This window comes from Schistocerca serialis, chromosome 6, assembly GCF_023864345.2.
Source record: "Schistocerca serialis cubense isolate TAMUIC-IGC-003099 chromosome 6, iqSchSeri2.2, whole genome shotgun sequence".
Lineage (NCBI taxonomy): Eukaryota > Metazoa > Arthropoda > Insecta > Orthoptera > Acrididae > Schistocerca > Schistocerca serialis.
In genome coordinates, this window is record NC_064643.1 from 287240442 (window position 1) to 287262946 (window position 22505).

At 41.1% G+C, this 22505-nt stretch overlaps 1 protein-coding gene across 1 annotated transcript in view; it reads right to left on the bottom strand.

The window, feature by feature from the left end:
- Positions 1-14559: 14559 nt before the first annotated feature.
- The window catches only part of LOC126484825 (probable cytochrome P450 6a14), a 44199-nt gene continuing 36253 nt past the window's right edge, over positions 14560-22505 (bottom strand). Inside the window, exon 4 of the mRNA XM_050108421.1 lies at positions 14560-14609. Coding sequence (XP_049964378.1) covers positions 14560-14609 — 50 coding nt within the window. The remainder of the gene's footprint in view (positions 14610-22505) is intronic.

Here is a 22505-nt window from a genome sequence, read left to right on the forward strand (position 1 = left end):
TCGTTATGGTTTTCATACAATCGACACGATAAGCTCGTTTAAATTTTACGTCAGTTTTTGGATCTAACGTGTCGAGCCGTATTTGTTTGACACTCGCGATTTTACTCGGACACAAAGGAAATACCAGAAGTCGGCTTATACAACTAAATACAAGTAAATTAAAATTGCGAATCGCACAGATTTTGCTTATGCCTGGTTTTGTGACACCTTTTATGCTGGCATGGCAAGACGGAAGACTCTAGAGTCAGCATATATCATAAAAACGATGCAGAGTGTGGAGCACAACAAAGCACGTCTTCTGCTTGGGGCGACTACGTATATAGCGCTTGTAGATTCAGAAAAGACTTTCGACAGTGTTGACTGGACCACACTTTTCGGAAGTCTGAAGGTACAATGGACAAAATACAGGGAATAAAAGTTTATTCACAACTTGTACAGAAATCAGACCCCAGTTGTAAAGGTCGGACATGAAAGGGAAGTAGTAGTTGACAAGGGAGTGAGACAGGGCTGTAGAAGTAAATGTAGATGTAGCTTAGCCCCAATGTTGTTGTATCTGTACACTGCGTAAGCAGTACTAGACATCAAGGAGAAATGCTATTAAAGTTCAGAGAGAAGAAATAAAGACTTTGAGATCTGCAGAAGCATGCCAAACTTTGAGATTTGCCGGTGACATTGTAATTCTATCAGAGATAGCAGAGGGCTGAAGTGCAATTGAATGGAATGGCTAGCGACTTGAAAAGAGGTTATAAGATGAAAATCAACAGAAGTAAAATAAGAGTAATTGAACGTAGTTGGTAGCTGAATTAAATCAGGCGATGTTGAGGCAATTAGATTAGAAAATGAGACAATAAAAGTAGTAGATTGGAAAGAAAAGACAAAGAAATTCATTATGTTGTACCAGAGTCCCAAATGATGCTCACAGTCAATGTGAAATCACAGTTACCGATTCATGCCACTGTGCCGCATGTAGGATGAATTCATACATTTAAGATTGCCCTACCTCAGTTAATGGCAGCTCCTTTGAAAGGGGGAGGGAAATGGTATGGAAGAGTGGTAAGGGCCGGTGGAATGAGCGAATTGCCCCTGCAGTTACTCCACCTATCCATATGCCCTAAGGTCACATTTTGCAAGCTAACTAAAGATTTTCCATTCCTCTAGGGCGTAATCCAGAAACAACCCCGGGGCGAAGCCCAGAGGACGACAATAGCAGCATCACTTCAGGCCATCCAGTACCAGTCAAGGGGAACTAGAGGACCGTGAGGTGTTTCCATAGAGTTTGTATTGAACCTGTTTCGCAGCTACGAGATAGTGAGGGCCCTTAAGGTATGTCCATTGGATTGCGGTGTAGTCTTCAACCAACAATCAGATGTGGTATTCTCCAAGCATCAGTGTACTGGCTCCTCTGGAATTATCAGCGACACTTATCTTGTATTACCATATGTAAAACTTTGATAAAATAAGGATGGAACTCGGTTACAGGTTCAGTTACGAAAGCACCAGATGTTTAAAGAATGAGTCTAGATAATACACTCTACCATGCGGTCTCTGGGGAAGTTCGTAGGGTTGAGGGCGCATGACACACTACTAGTCACGACCAGCAGGAAGTTTCATGTGCTGCTGTCTGCCTCAGAACTGCTACAGTGTAGGGCTGAGCGAGTCACAGTACGGTCAACAAAGCTTAAACATACTGCTCTATGGTCTTTCGAGATCAACCTGTTCCATGCAGGGAAGCCCTACTCTGAATGTCCTCAAGAAGTGATTATGAATAAAGCCGATTACTTTCAAGTGGGGTCCCATTGGCTCTTTTCAGTGGCAAAACTGGCGATTACCATCTGCAAATTTACAACCAGGGCGACTAAAATATCACACAATTGTATGACCTAAAGGGTAAGCCGGCCGGAGTGGACGAGCGGTTCAAGGCGCTTCAGTCTGGAACCGCGCGACCGCTACGGGCGCAGGTTAGAATCCTGCCTCGGGCATGGATGTGTGTGATGTCCTTAGGTTAGTTAGGTTTAAGTAGTTATAAGTTCTAGGGGACTGATGACCTCAGATGTTAAGTCCCATAGTGCTCAGAGCCATTTGAACCTAAAGGGTAATGGTTTAAAAATTAATGGCACTTTTTACTATCTGTCTGGTCTCACATTTTGGTTACCTACAACTATTACTAGAACAACATCTGCGAACACCACCTATTCGCTACTCTATCTTCCATTCAAAAACCTTCCTAGAGAAACCGTGACCTACCTGAACGCTACCTTGGATTCAAATTTTCTTGCCTCCCTGGGCCAATGCTAGCCAGAATGGTCGGATTTCAATATAGCAACTCTTTCGGTATATAAGGCAGCACCACAAAGAACATTAGCGTTAACTCGTTACATTAGGAATTTCCATGTCACTTCAACCCCTAATATTCATCATAGTAGGTGTCTTCTACGTAAAGTGTAGAGTCACACAGATCCCACTCCTACCATCTTACCATGCTTTGACGTGTAGGTCTATACCAATATTGGCGGCTCTCATGAGGAAGCAGGTTAGCTGCTAAAATGTTATGGTGTAACTCCTGTAAACAGTGCGAGCTAAATACTCAATAGAAACTCTCCACTATGAACTATGTGAAAAGCCGACTAGTTACAGGTTCCACCAATACCATGGATTTGAAGGGCTGAACTCTTCTAAGTGGGGAGAAGAGCGTAACAGCGTGAGTCAAGGTGATGGTTCATTGTCGTAATCACACTGCTTATTGTAACCAGCTGGCACAGCATTTCGCCTCCCCACCTGCCTTAGTACACCAGCGTAACCATTGGGTCAATGACAAGTGGTATTACTACGACCCAGAACGCTTTAGCAGCATAGCAGAAAGAGGTCTATATGACACCAGGGGTACTGCTCAACAATAAGCCTGCCCTGGCATATACAAATACTGGCCACCTATCCATGCTGTGCAATCGAACGTGCAAGCTATCTAGTCAGCACCCACTTTAGTGAGAATTTACTCTGTCATACTATCATTACTCAACTGCCACCCTGATAGGACCCCCTGGCAGGAGGTCTAGGTGCAGTACTGATAGGCTGAAGGTCGAACTGAGGCCCTTCCAACAGCCAGTCTGCTGGGTATTCACCATACAATGAGGCAGTCTGCCATCCACCTAAGCTGCAATCTAATCAGGTTGAGCTACCTCACTAGCTGCTGACCCAGGACAGCATCGCCATCCAGGAAAACAGTCAGATTAGATTTCGCTCCATTAGATCCATAGTGATGAGATCCTCCAGGATGTAGGACATGCCAGAAAAACATGAATACACAATAAATATTTAAAAAGAAAAAAAAATATTCTAATGAACCTTTCACAGATCCCAAGTGAAATAATTCTCATAGATATGAAAAAAGTAAAAAAAAATCTTACACATACTTTCATTTAAATGGTAATCAATAACATGTCACAAAACAGGTAACTGTTCAATACATAAAGATGTATATTATAATCTTAGGCTGTACGTACCATGCATTATAGTACAGAAAAATTATTTTACAACAATTGTTTACAATTAGCACATTATTGACTGGATTTGAACAGCAATCAGAATGCGCTTGCATTATTTGATATTATTGGTAACTTACACACAACAGATGGTTCTACTTAAAAATTCATCAATCAAGAAGAAGGGGTTGGCCACTAATAAATCCTTTAGGCTCCTTATAAAGAGACTTTATTTGTGGTTAAGCTTTGTATGCCTGTTGGCAAGCTATTGAAAACATGTTCTGAATATTGATCAGCTTTGTCGGCCAAAAGTAAGGGACTTAATCCTTTTGAAGATTATTCTCATTTCAAGTACTGATTCCATAAATTGATTTGTTAGTTTGGAAAAGAGATAAATTTTTAATGATAAATTTGATTAAGGGGTAAATATTTTGGGAAGCAGTAATTAGTATCCCTAATTTCCTAAACAGGCCTCTGCAGTATATTCTTATAACACGTTCCTAGACTTGGAAAACTTAAGCATGGCTTGATGATTTACCCTGAAAAATAATCGTGTATGATATTTTCGTACATAAGTAACCATGGTTTGCAGCTTTACTATTTTTATACCACCTATGTCTGAGAACATTCACATTGCAAATAGAAGTTTGTTCAGGCGCTTCACCAGTTCTGTGATACGCTCCTCCCACTTGAATCTGTTATCGTGCTGTAATCTCAAGAATATAACGCTATCAACTTCTTCTATCTGTTTGTCATATTTTAGACATATACTGGCAGAAAACCAATTACAGGTTGTAATGGTTCTTTATTTATGTGACCATTACGACACTCCAACCCTAGTTCTCGATACCAGTAATATTGTACTACTTTTCTGCGAAGTAACAGACATATTTTTGTGACAATATTCACATTTGGTTTTATTAATGTATAGGTACTCCGATGTATCGACATACACTCCTGGAAATGGAAAAAAGAACACATTGACACTGGTGTGTCAGACCCACCATACTTGCTCCGGCCACTGCGAGAGGGCTGTACAAGCAATGATCACACGCACGGCACAGCGGACACACCAGGAACCGCGGTGTTGGCCGTCGAATGGCGCTAGCTGCGCAGCATTTGTGCACCGCCGCCGTCAGTGTCAGCCAGTTTGCCGTGGCATACGGAGCTCCATCGCAGTCTTTAACACTGGTAGCATGCCGCGACAGCGTGGACGTGAACCGTATGTGCAGTTGACGGACTTTGAGCGAGGGCGTATAGTGGGCATGCGGGAGGCCGGGTGGACGTACCGCCGAAATGCTCAACACGTGGGGCGTGAGGTCTCCACAGTACATCGATGTTGTCGCCAGTGGTCGGCGGAAGGTGCACGTGCCCGTCGACCTGGGACCGGACCGCAGCGACGCACGGATGCACGCCAAGACCGTAGGATCCTACGCAGTGCCGTAGGGGACCGCACCGCCACTTCCCAGCAAATTAGGGACACTGTTGCTCCTGGGGTATCGGCGAGGACCATTCGCAACCGTCTCCATGAAGCTGGGCTACGGTCCCGCACGCCGTTAGGCCGTCTTCCGCTCACGCCCCAACATCGTGGAGGGACGAATGGAGACGTGTCGTCTTCAGCGATGAGAGTCGCTTCTGCCTTGGTGCCAATGATGGTCGTATGGGTGTTTGGCGCCGTGCAGGTGAGCGCCACAATCAGGACTGCATACGACCGAGGCACACAGGGCCAACACCCGGCATCATGGTGTGGGGAGCGATCTCCTACACTGGCCGTACACCAATGGTGATCGTCGAGGGGACACTGAATAGTGCACGGTACATCCAAACCGTCATCGAACCCATCGTTCTACCATTCCTAGACCGGCAAGGGAACTTGCTGTTCCAACAGGACAATGCACGTCCGCATGTATCCCGTGCCATCCAACGTGCTCTAGAAGGTGTAAGTCAACTACCCTGGCCAGCAAGATCTCCGGATCTGTCCCCCATTGAGCATGTTTGGGACTGGATGAAGCGTCGTCTCACGCGGTCTGCACGTCCAGCACGAACGCTGGTCCAACTGAGGCGCCAGGTGGAAATGGCATGGCAAGCCGTTCCACAGGACTACATCCAGCAACTCTACGATCATCTCCATGGGAGAATAACAGCCTGCATTGCTGCGAAAGGTGGATATACACTGTACTAGTGCCGACATTGTGCATGCTCTGTTGCCTGTGTCTATGTGCCTGTGGTTCTGTCAGTGTGATCATGTGATGTATCTGACCCCAGGAATGTGTCAATAAAGTTTCCCCTTCCTGGGACAATGAATTCACGGTGTTCTTATTTCAATTTCCAGGAGTGTATTACAGTGATATGATTCTTGTGTTTATTCATTTATGTGAGACTGTCATAATCTTTGACTTACTTGTAACCGTTTTGGAGCGAATACGCACAGAGCAGTCTTTGTTTCACTTTGCAGAAGTTAAGTTGTTATTACGATTTGTAAAAGAACAGTCAAGTCTTGTGTTTGCTTAAAGTGAAAATTAAATATATGAAAATTGATACAAAACCGTTTTCTTGATGATGTGACAGTTAAGAAGAAGTATATGTGAATTTACAAGAAGTTTAATAAAAATGTGGATCGTGAACACCAAGTCAAAAATTATTTCTGCCATACCATTGTTCTGATCTGGGATTGTTTGATCGTTAAGAATTTCCTGAAAAACGCATTTGTTAGGTCTTCAAATATTGCTAAAATACAGATCTGGACCTTCTAGCAGTCAAAGTGGAATCACCCTAGAATCAACAAGATGAGCCATAACAACATGGACGAAATCCACATGGGAATCCATTCAAGATAAGTGCCAAAATTAATGACTTTTTTACAGTGACTTCATAATTTCCATTTTGACGATACCATCCACAGTCAATAACTTTGTTGTTGCCCAATAAAGCGAACATATGCTGCGTGAGCAACATTATTAATCTGATTTCTAACCTACTTTGCAAGTGGTGGTATTGTTAGAAGGTTCTAAACTGTATGTAGTGTGTTTTTTGAAAGTTGTTTGACAAATGGCTCTGAGCACTATGGGACTTAACAGCGAAGGTCATCAGTCCCCTAGAACTTAGAACTACTTAAACCTAACTAACTTAAGGACATCACACACATCCATGCCCGACGCAGGATTCGACCCTGCGACCGTAGCGGTCGCGCGGTTCCAGACTGACGCACCTAGAACCGCTCGGCCACATTAGCCGGCTGTTTGACAAAGAATTAGCTAGGAATTATTTATTAATGTCCATGGTAATTTCATTAACCCAGCCTTCTAAGATTATACTTGATTTGTATTTGATGGAAATGTTTGCGTCATCTGCATCAAAACTAATTTGGTATAGTTACAGATGAAAGATCATTGATACACACAAGAAAAAGTAAGGGTCCTGAGATGTAACCTTATGGGACACTACATGTATTTAATTCTGAGTTGGGACATATCTGATAGTTAATGCCCATCTCTTTTCTAATGACACTCTTTGTTTACTGTTAGATAATATGGAGTTTGAACCATTTGGCAGCATTTCCTATTTCCTGTAAAATTGTAATTGACTTATATGGTGTTATGATTTCCAGTCAAATGCCATTGACAGATCGCAAAATATACGAGTAGCTTGTAATTTACCGTCTAATTAATTAAGTACATTCTTGGTGCCTGTGTAGATAGCCTTCTCAATATCTGAACCCTTTATGAAGCGAAACTATGACTTCCACATTATATCATTTGTTGTGAGGTGCTTACGAAGCCAACTGTATACTACCTTTTCTTAAATTTTCGAGATTCTGACATAGGTGGAATTGGAGGAAAATATGTATTTTTTATCTCATTTGTTTAAGACTGGCTTAAATTCAATGTACGAGGTGCATTCAAGTTCTAAAGCCTCCGATTTTTTTTCTAATTAACTACTCACCCGAAATCGATGAAACTGGCGTTACTTCTCGACGTAATCGCCCTGCTGACGTACACATTTTTCACAACGCTGACGCCATGATTCCGTGGCAGCGGCGAAGGCTTCTTTAGGAGTCTGTTTTGACCACTGGAAAATCGCTGAGGCAATAGCAAAAAAATGGTTCAAATGGCTCTGAGCACTATGAGACTCAACTGCTGAGGTCATTAGTCCCCTAGAACTTAGAACTAGTTAAACCTAACTAACCTAAGGACATCACAAACATCCATGCCCGAGGCAGGATTCGAACCTGCGACTGTAGCGGTCTTGCGGTTCCAGACTGCAGCGCCTTTAACCGCACGGCCACTTCGGCCGGCTTGGCAATAGCAGCACGGCTGGAAAATGTGCGGCCACAGAGAGTGTCTTTCATTGTTGGAAAAAGCCAAAAGTCACTAGGAGCCAGGTCAGGTGAGTAGGGAGCACGAGGAATCACTTCAAAGTTGTTATCACGAAGAAACTGTTGCGTAACGTTAGCTCGATGTGCGGGTGCGTTGTCTTGGTGAAACAGCACAAGTGCAGCCCTTCCCGGACGTTTTTGTTGCAGTGCAGGAAGGTATTGTTCTTTAAAACAATTTCGTAGGATGCACCTGTTACCGTAGTGCCCTTTGGAACGCAATGGGTAAGGATTACGCCCTCGCTGTCCCAGAACATGGACACCATCATTTTTTCAGCGCTGGCGGTTACCCGAAATTTTTTTGGTGGCGGTGAATCTGTGTGCTTCCATTGAGCTGACTGGCGCTTTTGTTTCTGGATTGAAAAATGGCATCCACGTCTCATCCATTGTCACAACCAACGAAAAGAGAGTCCCATTCATGCTGTCGTTGTGCGTCAACATTGCTTGGCAACATGCCATACGGGCAGCCATGTGGTCGTCCGTCAGCATTGTGGCACCCACCTGGATGACACTTTTCACATTTTCAGGTCGTCATGCCGGATTGTATGCACAGAACCAACAGAAACGCCAACTCTGGAGGCGATCTGTTCAACAGTCATTCGGCGATCCCCCAAAACAATTCTCTCCACTTTCTCGATCATGTCGTCAGACCGGCTGGTGCGAGCCCGAGGTTGTTTCGGTTTGTTGTCACATGATGTTCTGCCTTCATTAAACTGTCGTACCCACGAACGCACTTTCAACACATCCATAACTCCATCACCACATGTCTCCTTCAACTGTCGATGAATTTGAATTGGTTTCACACCACGCAAATTCAGAAAACGAATGATTGCACGCTGTTCAAGTAAGGAAAACGTCGCCATTTTAAGTATTTAAAACAGTTCTCATTCTCGCCACTGGCGGTGAAATTCCATCTGCCGTACGGTGCTGGCATCTCTGGGACATATTGACAATGAACGCGGCCTCATTTTAAAACAATGAGCATGTTTCTATCTCTTTCCAGTCCAGAGAAAAAAAATCGGAGGCTTTAGAACTTGAATGCACCTCGTATTTCTTTCATTCACGAAATGATCCTCTAATAGATGACTGGTTACACAAGTAACTTAATATGTTACTAAATTCAGAAGCATGCTATTTAATTAACTTTATTGATGTTCTGTCATAACCACCAATTTTTTATTTTAATGGTTATATTCCATGGCAGCATCTACTGAACCTCACAACCCCATCTTTTCAGTAAGGGTTATGAAATGTTTATTAACAAGTTTTGCAATGTTGCACTCATTTGTTACCAATGCATCATCTACTCCTCACAAGGTCGTCCTGTTGTCAAGATGAGTTGGGCATAGTGTCTGCCGGCCAAGTCTCATTCACACATCATGCACTATGGACCATGGATTCGATGCCCGCTACCCTCTGCCTGTTTGACATGGTCACAAGTCATTTGTAATAAACTGTTGAGAAATAAGTAAAGGCTTTAAGTGCTTTCGATCTGTCTGCGAATTATGCTGCTTCACCAGAAAACCAATGCACATCCTACAAAAAATGTGATGTGAGTCATGTAACCAGGTAAATCTGAGTATTTGTAAAGATGTAGCTGAAGTTAATTAATATTTGCGTCTATATCGAATGACCATTTACTTCTTCTGAACAACTTCTTGTATGCTGGTAATGGAAACAACCTGCACTTTGTTCACATCAGAAAGGTGTGTACTGTGTGGCTGTTCCCTGGCAAATGTAGCAGTTCTTCATGTCTCTATGTACACTGCAAAGACGACCTGATTAAGCCATTGTCCTGTAGTGTGAGATGTGGGGAGTACAGTAACAGGCTGTTCTAAATGCACAGTAAAATGATTATTATTGCTATCGATGAACCATCAATACCGTAATTCATGTGATAGAATGTGTTTTTAATTTTCACTTAATAAAACCACCCTTGACTGTTTTGTTTTGCTCCAAGGAAATTATCAGATTAGGTCTGACGTCTATAAAGGTATGAAAATGGTGCATAAATCATAGTAAAATTATTTGAACTTTCATAAAAAATTAGTGGTAGTCTCATTTAAGAACCTGAGATTAGGAACAAAGAGCCAAATATCCAAATATTGAAATAGATAGAACGCAAATCTTCATCATGTGAGAATGTACACATGTATATAGCTTCATTTTAAGTGGTAATAGCTCAGGCGAGTTCCATAAAATAATGCATGAATAAAATTTAAACAAAGCCCAAATGTTTTAAACTAAAACAACACATAGTTAAACTGGACTATCAGTCCTGAATATAAAATAAATCACACATAACCAGCAATATAGTAGTCATAAATTACTAAGAGGAATCAAACCCGATTTATAGGAACTAGACAACTTGGCTTGACTAACTGTGGCATAAGAAGTTTTAGCAGTGTAATTTAGCCAAGTAGTTACCGATAAACTGTTTAAATAAAATCAGGGTTAACTCAAACTTAAAACAATATAACACACATAGTTTAAAGACCCCTTCAGCATGGCTGATAGCTCAGAATAACTGTTTGTACAATCTACACGCAAATGTGCTACAAAAATGGTATAACGAGCGCCGATGTTTGTAGCTCACTAATCCCACTTTGCCTATGAAACATACAGATACAAATAACAAAGTTCCAATGCTATCCTACAACAAATCCAAGTGACACGCTTCTCGGCTATGTAAGTTGATAAAACAGAGTATCACACATGCACTCAAAGTCATATTCAGCTTTGGCAAATATTCACAGCGTACACATGGCTTACACCACTTGTCCCTGGATGGTCATCCTTAGGTTATCGGTGGTAAACGACTGAACAAGTGCTCATGACCAACTCCATTAAGTCGGCATAGTGGAGAGTGCACAGATGGGACGCAAAGGAGACAGTTGCTTAGGTAAACAGGCAAAGAGATCATACCATGCTTCGAATTCATATCGAAGCACCGCACATGTCACTGTACTTGAGAGATCGAATTTATCCTTACTCGTATTTGTTCTGATGGAGTAACTTCAATGAAAGGGATGCCCTATTCTACATTCAGGGTACCCTTTCGCGCCCACCAATAGTTTTGGGGCGTGGCAGTTGATCAGTCGATCCTGCAGGATAGGTCCTGGGTGCATGCGCTTAAAAAGTGAGATAGTTTCGTAGGAAGATTAATATTGGCGACGTAATATAATATCTGAGTATTTATAGTCTGAGTCTGGTCGCTATGCTGAGCGTATCGTGTGCACGATTGGTGTGCAAAGTCCCATCTACAAGTGCATAATTTGTTGAACATATTGAGGCGAACAGAAATGGCAAACTCTGAAGAAATATGTAAACGAGCAATTTAACTGCGAAAGTAGTGTGATTACGTCAAGTAGGGACAATGTATATGCTTAAAGAAAGATAAATTGCAGTGTTAACTTAAACTGACGTTTTTCCAGAAACCCATTCATCATATTTTATTATTTTGTTGTAAATTCATGGGTAGAAGGCGATTAAGATTGATAGGACACATGTCAGTAGGCACACAGATAGGAACTTTAGCAAACAGGTATATGTGCTTTGGGAGTAAGTTTCATAACAGGGTAAGAGGAGTAAATGGCGAACGCAGAACGGTCTTCCCCACGGCAGTGTGCTCGCTCCAGCACTGTACAATATCTACACAAATTATCAGCCAATACCAGCAAGTACTAGGCTCTTCATCTATGCCTATGACATAGCAGTAGCTATTCAGGGGCCAACCTGTAAAGAAGTAGAGGGAAAACTGTCTCTAGCAATGGATAAACTCTCCAAGTACTGTGATGCCAACCACCTGAAGTCCAATTCCAGTAAAACTCAAGTGAACAACTTCCACTTACGAAACAGGGAAGCGCAGCAAAAGCTGGACATCACATGGCGACGAGAGCAACTGAAACATTGCCCAACATCAGTCTACCTAGGTATCACACTGGACAGGGCTCTAACGTACAGGCAGCAATGTCTAAACGTGAAACAGAAAGTCATTGCTCGCAATGGGATACTTAAGGAGCTGATTGGCAGCCGCTGGGGAGCCAATCCGCACCTCCTAAGGACTTCTGCACTAGCGGTTTGTGTGTCAGCCGCTGAGTATGGAGCTCCTGTGTAGAACGCTTCATCTCATGCTAAGCAAGTCGATACTGCAAGGACCATCTCAGGATGCTTGAGGCCAACACCTGTGCAGAAATTGTATCCGATTGTTGGAATAGACCCACCCAACATCCCGAGGGCCATTGCTGCAGACAATGAGAGAACAAAGCAGTAGAATGGCCGCCGACATCCTCTGCATGGTCATCAGGCAGCAACATCCCGCCTTAAATCCCGCAAGAGTTTCCTTGCTAGGACTGCGCCACTGGAGGGAGCACCAGAGGCAATTCGTCTCGCAACATGGAAGAGCTCACTGCCCGTAGACGTCTCACCAAAAGAAGAACTAGCTCGTGGTGCAAACCTACAATACCCTGTGTGGAGGTCCCACAACCGCCTAGGAGTGGGCGTCCCCCGATGCGAGACCAACTTGAAGAAATAAGGAATCCTTCCAGCGAGCGCTGACACCTTTTGCGACTGCATGGCTGAAGAAGATCCAAGCCACCTACTTGTATGCCCCCTCCTGGACAACCCGTGCACAATACAAGATGTTTACGAAGAAAACGACAAAGCTATCGCAGCTGCTATTTTTTAGAAATGCTGACCAGACACGGAAATGAAGAATGATTAAAGTTATTTCTATAACAATCAGGGGTTAACAATGCTGCAACCAACAGTTTTGATCACTTACCCATTGACATAAAATGCCTGACACATAGCAAAATAAAATTTGAAACTAAACTGAAAACGTTTCTCTTTAGTAACTCCTCCTATTCCGCATAAAATTATGTATTACTGTAATGAGTGAATTATTATGGGTAGAAATTACTAACATCTGCCTGTCTTTAATTTAAAAAATATAAAAACTAATAAATGATCAACATCGAGGCATATTTACAATTTATCGTGCAAATGATACATGTAACATGAAACTAAGTAACTATTGGTATATCACAGAGCATGGTATATATACTTTGAAATCCTCAAAACGAAATTCAAAAGTAAAATGGAGCAGATGCTCAAAGTAGACGTACATTCCAGTTGTACTGTGTTTGGTTACTTCTGAAAACCTGATGAAGTTACTGGCTAGAAATATTCCGGGAGAAGAATCAAACAGGCTGCTGTTGGGAAGGTAGGCCTACATCTTACACAGTTTAGGTTACCATTACTAAAAAGTTACTCATATACATGTTAAAGCAAAATATCGACCTTAAGGGGTCTTACGCGTTTGATGTCATCCTCTAAATCACATTTATAGCATACCACAATGGTGGAAGATGTTTAAAAAGTTATTTATTTATTTTTTTACTCTGTAAGTTTCTGTTATTGGCCACACACTGAATGACGCATCGTAGTTAAGATTCGAAGTGAGGAGATAGCTAAACTACAGCCAGTGAGACTAATGCGCTGACAATCTAATAGAACAAGAACTCTGTTCTGCGTGGAGGTATACCTGTATACAGTTCTGTTTCTTTGACATTTCAATAATCATTCACTTTGTTGACATGCATGCTTTGCTTCTGTCCTCACACGTTTATGGGCTAGCGAAGAACACGGAGGTAAGTTTTTTGCAAACGTGAACACAAAAAATGTTGTGCGTACGAGTTGAAAGCTGAAAATCTAACGACCAAAAAGCAGTAGTGAAACGACACATTTGGCCTCGTTAATGTATCTTGTCTTCGTTAATATATTTCGAATAATCAAGAGGAGAAATATGTGATGTGAAAAAGTTGTTTTCGTAATCCAATCAATTCCACTTTTATTATATTTGTATCGTTAGCAAACGAAGCTGGAACTCCGAAACCAATGATTGCTTACTGGTACAGCTTCTTTTTTGTCACATTTTCTGCTTTCTGCCCGTATGCTCAACATTTTTAATAGTCACGTTTGCAAGAAACTTACCAACATGCTCTTCGTTGGCCCAAAAACGTGACCAATGAGGAAAGAAGCAAGGCACGCTACTGTATTTGTGCATGTCAACAAAGTGAACGATTTTTGAAATGTCAGAGAACCTAGACTGCGTAGAGGTACACCTACATGCACTCCATGCAGAATACTATTCTTGTTTTATTAGTTTGTCACTGCATTAATCTCACTGCAGTTTACACCTCGTCTCACTTTGAAATCTTCTATGATGCGTCATTCAATGTGTGGGAAACAATAGCAATTAACAGGGTAAAAAAAGAAAACAATTTTTTCAAATATCTTCCAGCACTGTGCAACGTTACAAATGTGATTAAGGAAATGCTCTCCAACGCTTAGGTCTCGTAAAATGTTACTTGAATGGCTCCACTTACGAATGAAATGTGATTTCTTCAAACTTTAGATAACGATCGGATCGATTAGCTCACCCATGAACGACACAAGCTGGAATTTTTGATGAAACAGCTACGTTTCCACACAACCAAAACGCAAGATGCTATTTGGGATACGACTATGAAAGTCGACAGATATCCCAGGTGGTCGAAACGTGAACCACGGAGGTATAAATGCGGTAAACCTAGTGTTTTGGGCTATGTAGGTGATGGACGCCAGCTTCAAGTCTGTGACTAAATGACAACTCCCTTCTTTTTTTACCTACCTGGTATTAGGTTGTGACTTAACACACGAGCATCACTATTGGTAGACGGCAGCAATGATATGCAACCGCATAGCAGCCACAACAACTGAAACACGGAAGTACGTTTTGCACAAATTCATCTTATACTCACGACGCCTTGGGTTTACAATTATTTAATACTGTGCTTGTGAGTCGTTGGTGACTACTAGCCATGTGCGCAGACGAATTGCAGAAACAGAAAACACTGATACTGACTAAATGCACGAGGCATTCGACATTCCTTGATGTTTGAGTGCTCAACATCTACTTATTCTTTTGTATGCTTCGTCATTTCTGTATAGCGAAATTTACCTCGTAATCATGGTAAAATTCTCGTAGCTTTAGAGATCCCTATGCCCATAAAGTATGAGCATAAGCTTACATGGACAAGCATGATAGATAAAATCGGCGTCAATGGTATTTGAGAGAGGCAACACGGTACTGCCACGAAACGAATAAGAGTGTTAACTCAGCATTGCAGGACTGTTTATGATCCTTACTTACCTCAAATACGAGGCAGTCTCATCCACTGCGCTGTCTCATTCAGTAAGGACAGAGTTTCGTTTCATCGTGGAGGGAAAAATAATACTTTGGAAATACCCAGCATTGTTGCTAATTAATTAAAATATGTTTTCGTCTTCACCTTTAAAGATAATTTTATCAAAAGCAGTCTCGTTGATATTCTGATTTATAGGCACAACTGTACATGAAAGAAATGATTGTGTAATAAAAGTAATACTGTAGAACAAAAGCAAACTAGTGCTTTTCATTTATTATAATGTTGTTCTACCAAGAACCGACAGAAGACTCAGTTAACATGATCAAAGAAGTGCTTTTGTCTGTAGGCCGACTGTATTCCTTTGATGTTTTCCTTTAATCTGACCTGGTGTGGAAATCGTACATTCGAGCAGTACTCAAGAATGGGTCGGACTAGCGTTCTGTATGTGGTCTCCTTTACAGATGAACCACACTTTCCTAAAACTTCCAAAAAGTCAGACTCAGACATTTCCCTTCTGTACTATCTGCTTTGCAATGTTATGCCAATTATTGAACCGATGTGGCGGTATCAAGTAGTACACTAGTAATCAGGTTACCCCCCCCCCCCCCTTCAGAGGCTATTGCACGCAGCAACTGTTGTATTGACTTGTAATTAATAGATTTCAACCATCAGTCGTCCTTTGGAATTTTTATTGGCACATCTAGATTTCAGCTAGAAACTAGCCATTCTCAATGTCTCCTTTTTGATCAATGAATGGATGAAGCCAGACCAACAGGCATTGCATGCATTGATCAAAAATGATACATTAAGAATGGCTAATTTCTAGCTGAACACTAGTAATGCTATAGTCGACCATAACTGGATTGTTTATCCTATTCATCTGCATTATTGTATATTTAGAGCATGCTACATGGTCAAATAAAGGGGGGGGGGTTAGTGATCGTTAAAGAAGAAGAATACATCAGCAAAACACTAGAACTTTTTGGTGAACACAGAGTAATGGAAATCCTAAAGATTTAACTATCGAGTTTCAAAAGGAACACAGTAGGGCTCTTAGGTGTATGTGTTTCCTGTTTATAATGCCGAGAAAGGTAAATGAAGCTGGCAACAGGGAAGTAAATATGAACAGTCAGACGTTTATAAAATGCATTGTTCATGGTGTAAAGCCAAATACCCTCTAAGCCAAAAAAAAAGAAGCGCCATGAGGGAATTATCTGAATGGGACAGAGATTGGTAAATGTGATGGAAATGCGCAGATGTACAGACAAACAAATGATTACAATTGTAGAGAAACTGAGCAAGTCAATAGTGTGTTAGTCCACCTCTAGCCCTTATGCAAGCAGTTATTTGGCTTGGCACTGATTGATAGAATTGTTGGACAACCTACTGATGGATATCCTGCCAAATTATGTCCGATTGGTGCAATAGATCGTCAAAATGCTGAGCTGTTAGGGGGACCCTACCCATAGGGATCTAAACGTTCTCAACTGGAAAGAGTTCTGGCGACATTGATGGCCAAGTTAGGGTTTGGTAAGCACAAAGACAACAGCATAAACTTTTGCCATCTGCAGGCAGGCATTATATTCCTGAAAATGTAAGCCCCGGATGGCTTTCCATGAAGGGCAACAGACGTGGTGCAGAGTATAATCGACATATCGCTGTGCTGCAAGGGTGCCTCAGATATGACAACCGAAGGGGTCCCAGTATGAAAAGAAAAGGCACCCGTGACAATCGTTACTGGTTGTTGGGCTGTATGGTGGGCGACAGTAAGGCTGATATATTCCTGCTGTCTGGGGCGTTCACAGACACGTCTTTACTGGTCATTGGGCCTATTTCGAAGCGGGACTCGTCACTGAAGACAGTTCTACTACAGTTAATGATATTCCTTGCCGAAGAGGTGTCTGGAGACTCTTTGGACAGTGCTAGGATACCAACCTGACTGTCGCCCACCGTATAGCCCTATAACCAGGAGAGATGGTCTGGGATCCCATTTCTTTCCATAGCAGGACCCCTTTAGTTGTTATCCGCGGCACTCTTGCAGCACAGCGGTACGTCAAAGATATTCTACTCCCCGTTTTGTTGCCCTTCATGGCAAGCCATCCTGGGCTTACATTCATTGGCTGCTTCCATGTGACAGCACAAAAGCACATGAACACCCTAATTTTTAGCACCTTGTAAATTTATTGGTTATTTTTCCTTGAATGCTATTAAACTTAACACACATGCAGTAACCTAAAATACAACCTCTGACAATAAAGTTTGGGGAATAGTCCTGTAACATTAACGTATATGAACTGCGAACTATAGTTATGTCACTGTCCTTCGAAATAGTCACCTCCCATAAATATGCACTGCTGAGCTCTACGATGGGGAAGGAAATCAGCCCTGCGCTTTCAAAGAAAACATCCCGTCATTTGCCTCAAACGATTTAGGGAAATCACGGAAAACTTAAATCAGGATGGCCGGACACGGGTTTGAGCCGTCATCCTTCCGAATGCGAGTCCAGTATGCTGACCACTGCGCCACCTCACTCAGTGCCAAGCTTAATACAGAACTTTAAATTGGTCCTTTGCTCGTTCATTGTCCAGTTCTCAGTTCAGAACCAACGCACTAAACAACCACTTCGTCCAAAAGGTCTAACACGGAACACACACGATGCTCAACTGATCTACGATAGGGGCAAGCTGTCAAAACCGGCTGCTACGCAGTTGCAGCGTTGTCAGTCGCCCGTGTTGCCCGATCGACCGCTCTGACTTCATTCACCAGACTTTATTGTTAGAGGTTGTATACGGCACTTAATCTACCGTGCTCTGCTACATTGCTACTCTTCTAGACTCACTGAAACTTGGCATCAGGGCAGCGAGCACACCTTCAGCTGTGCACGTTTTGAATGAGATTTTGCTGATGTGACACTGGCGTGACGTAATTGCCTTATGGGTCAAATACATAAGGATTTGATAAACCACGTGTCCGAAAGAACAGATACCATCTTCATATATAAGCATAAATGGTTGTGTGGGTGCAACGTAAAAATGTCTGATTTTCAGCCCAGAAATTAATTCGTGGACTTAGTGGACTTCCTTTCCTCGGCGGTTTCTGTCGGTCACGGTTACGACGGTACTCACATTATTGTAAGTCTCTTGAGGGACTGTGCTGCGCTGCTTATCGACCGCCATCGAACTATCGTCACTCATGGTTCGCTTTCGCTTGTAACCGTGGCAGTATTCTCGTTAAGGATCCGGTACACTTGTCTGGAAAAACAAATAACCACGAAAACTCCCACTCACACAAAAATGCGAAACAGAGAGTAACGAAAGTTTACACATTACTTCGCTCTTTCCCCAAACTGAATTACGTTCAAAACAACAAAATTCCACATAAACAATTCTTTTTATTGTCAAGCAATTTATGCTCATTATTAGTATTACTACCATTATTATTATTGGCAGTGGCTGCAGTGGTATTAATTTGTTCATACGCATAACTGTGATAGGCCTACGACATATTCTATTCCACTCTCAAATTTATCTAAATCTAAAAATTTGTGAACGGCCAGAATGTATACTCACGATTCGTCACTGCTTACATTTCAGGTTTGAACACTCTAAGGACTGTAATTTCATATGAATAAGCATTGAACTATGTTATATCAGTCACGGAACCGAAATTGTTCGAGGGTGTCACGAACTATTATATATTCCATAAATACGTCCGTGTCGCGTATTGTAAGGTGCACACTTCGGAATTTCAGTCCCACGATATTAAAGCTCACGACGACGGCTGCGAGTGTGCTGCAGTCCTACACCTGCGACAGATGTGTAACGGATCTGGTGACCTTATTTTAAACGCTGATTCGCTAAATACCAGCACCGCGCGTCATCGTCGCTACACTATCATGGAATCTTGCAACGAAGTGAGGTGCAATAAAAGTGGAGATTTTTAAAAAATACTGCTTCATGAAAACCGGCTCTAAATTATAAACATTGTGCAGTACCAGTTTTATCTTTAAAATAAAGTATTGAGGCAGTCGTAAAATTGTAATTTGTCGATCTATGACAACACGGGCGCATTAACGGTACCAACATGTAAATATACTGCTTGCTCCCCATCCTTCCCTACAATTTTTCTGATTATTTCGAAGAAAGTACTCACATGTGCTCCCATCGTTCTGTGCATTAACGTTATTTTACACATTCAAATTTCTCATACAGTAAATAAATTTTTTTTCTGAACACATTTGCAAACCACCATTGCATGAACCTGCAATAAATTTGCTCTTCTGATTGGCCAAGAACCGCAGCCCGCAGCTATTTGAAACTGACGTCTAATGTAGACGCGTTTGGGGCTGGTTTGTTTATAATATTACTCGAGGTGCATGGGTTTTGCACTCAGTGTATTGCGAGTATTGAATACACGCCTCACTCTGTGGATACTCATTATTCAACCAAATTGATAATATTGACTTGTGCGATCTATATTTAATGTCAGAGAATGATGTTTATTAAATGTTCTTGATCCTGATTCTTGAATGTTTGAATAAAGATACAGGGAGAGTATTTGAATATGGTTTTATTGCTTATGAGCGGCACAGTAAATTTTATTTCATTCCTTTGGCACAGAATCCCACAATGGAATTACTGGTTGTTAACTAACAAACTTAAGTTCTTCCAGCTAACACAACGAGATTAGGTCACCAGTTGATTACATGATCTTTTATACTATTTCAATATAAGACGGCCATCCTATTATGGTATAAGATGTCCACTGCAGCTCTTCAGCATGTAGGCACTTGTCGTAGTTCCACTCTCAGATCGATTCCGCCGATTGGTCTCAGCAAGAGGTTGTTGGAATCCATGCGTACTTCTACCTGCTTGTCTCCAACAGGCAGAAAATCAAATTTTGACAGTAGATGTATCATCGCCAACTTCACCAGCATGAATCCGAAACGCCTGCCTGCAACAAAATAGATGTGTCAGCCGTTCTTTGTAGGTGTGACTGATAATGCTACATGTTTTCAACATTGAATTTCCAGAATCAGTCAGAAACTTAATCCCATTCAACCCACATAAGACTGCAAAAAATTTTGAAATAATTCCTTATATTGAACATTTGTGGAATTGTATCAAGTCGTAGAGAGGCCAAAGAGGCCCTGCAGGAAAACTTCTTAAATTTATTCAGGGCGTACAGAAACTTGCATCCATTCTCTGTAGGGACAGTGCTGTTTCGAAAACTGTAACAAAATCACTCTGTCTTGTGTTTTCATTCCATCGTTTGCAGTAAGCCTTTTGATAAAATATACTGTTCAACAATGCGATACGATGACCTTCTTTCATTCATAAATGTCTTAATTGCATTTGTTGGATTTATGACAGTTTACCAGTTACATCAGAACTAGAACTCCAGAAGAAAACAAAAATTACTACTAAATATAATTAAAAGGTATTAAAAAAGTTAAGATAAAGAGAAAAAAGTATACCCGCTACCTTGTATGTGTTTATGGCTTTTTTCTTTTTATCTTGTACTTTTTAACATTTTTAACTGTTTCTATGTAACAGAAATTTTGCATTTTTGTTATTTCTGGCTAGTTAGTTATAATGATGACTCAGCAGAACCGAAAATAGTTGACTGTAATAAATCAACAAAATGCGAGCAACAAATTCGTGAAAAAGAAGCGTATTTCAAATAGATCACTTGCTCAGGTTAACAACGCAAAATGTTATTGCAGTAGTATAGGGAGCATGGTTTAATTTTTTTTCTCCACTCAAAATCTACTTCCACTACTTCCTGTTGTAGATGACTATTGAGGATCTGTGGTCTTTTCATCTTCTAAAACGAAGTATACACAATAGCACACAAACAAGAAACGTATTGAAAGTGCTTGTTTCAAACAGGTGAATGAAAGCATGAAAGGTCGGTAATATGGCTCCACCTAATGAAAATTTTGTGTTCAAATACCCATCAGTTCTAATAGATCTATTACCAATTGACTTAGCAGTGATCTGATTCTCACGTTGAAATTTGGCTTACTACACAAGAAGAAAATCAAAAGAAAATGAAACAAGACGTAAAGTCTTTGATCTGGCTTAGTTGCTGTGGTATGGTTGATTATTATTACTACACGTCAGAATTAATTAATACAAAGCTCGACAATAACAACATTTTGCTGTATTCCTGTTATCTTCCGCCACATCTCTCTGTTCAGGGCATTCTCATTACAAACATTGCGATGCTCCAGTATTTCATTGATGTGTTATTTCCAAGAACATCGTGTTCTGTGGCGTTTATGTATACCAGGCGATTTCCATTCAAACCCTACCAATAACCCGACATTCTCAACAACTCGGCATACCTCAGCAATGATATTGTTTCAGTTCCATCTATCACTCTTATATTTGCCCTCATTCTTGCTCTTAGTTCATCATTAATTTAATCTGTACCTTAACGTCTTTGTAGATTTCAATAATAATGAGTAAAATATGGACATCCCCATCTATATTTTTCATAGCCTCCCACAGTTAATCTGTACCTTATAATCTCTCTACATTTCGACAATAATCTGTAAAATATGGTTATCCATGTCTAAATTTTCCCTGCTTTCCACAGTTTTCCTCTAGGAAGTATGTCATAAGCTTTTGCTACATCTACAAAGGCGATATGTAAGTCCTTTCCTACTGCTATAAGTTTCTCCATTAGTTGTTGTAAAAGAAAGAGATTATTTGCACAGCATCTGTTCTGTCTGAACCGTCTTTCGTCTTCCCTAATAAAAAAGCCAACCCTCTGCGTTTTTTTCTCACAATAATTTTTCGGTAGACATTTTCATTATTTAAAAGACAAAACAGGAAACTTAAAAAGAAGGGCTCCTTAAATAAGTACATTTTTGGACATCCTCAGCGAAGGAAAGAGGTCAGGTTAACAAAATAAATATTCTGTAGTTCTGGAAAACAAAGTCAACGGTGCCTGAATCACGAAAAGAAGAAAAGAACTGGAAAGAAACATTAAAGTATTAAAATTACAGACAGAAACTCGTTTGAATTTAGGAGTCTCCCAAGTGAACGTAACAAACTTAAGAAAGAACATAGATGTAAGAAACTGAATGGCAATATGGTGGAGAAGTTTATGGAGTACTGAAAACTGGAAACTAGGAAAGTAGAAGAAATATGTTTTTTCTTAAACAGTCACATTCGTATTCCTGTATGACTGGCTTTAAACGTGTCAGATGATCATCTGAGCAACAGTAGGCAGTACTGTGGTCTTAGACTCAATGAAAAGCATTTATTGTCGCTCATTGAGTAACAATTGACGTTCCTGGAAGAGTTACAAGACCACAATGCTACATGTTGTTCTAAACATGACCATTTGACGGGTTGAAATCTGTCAAGTAATACACCATGGGTGGGTAGCGTCAGGAAAGAAAGAAATTTTCAACAAACAAATAAAGAAAAATTTAGCTTTTTTTTCAGTTGA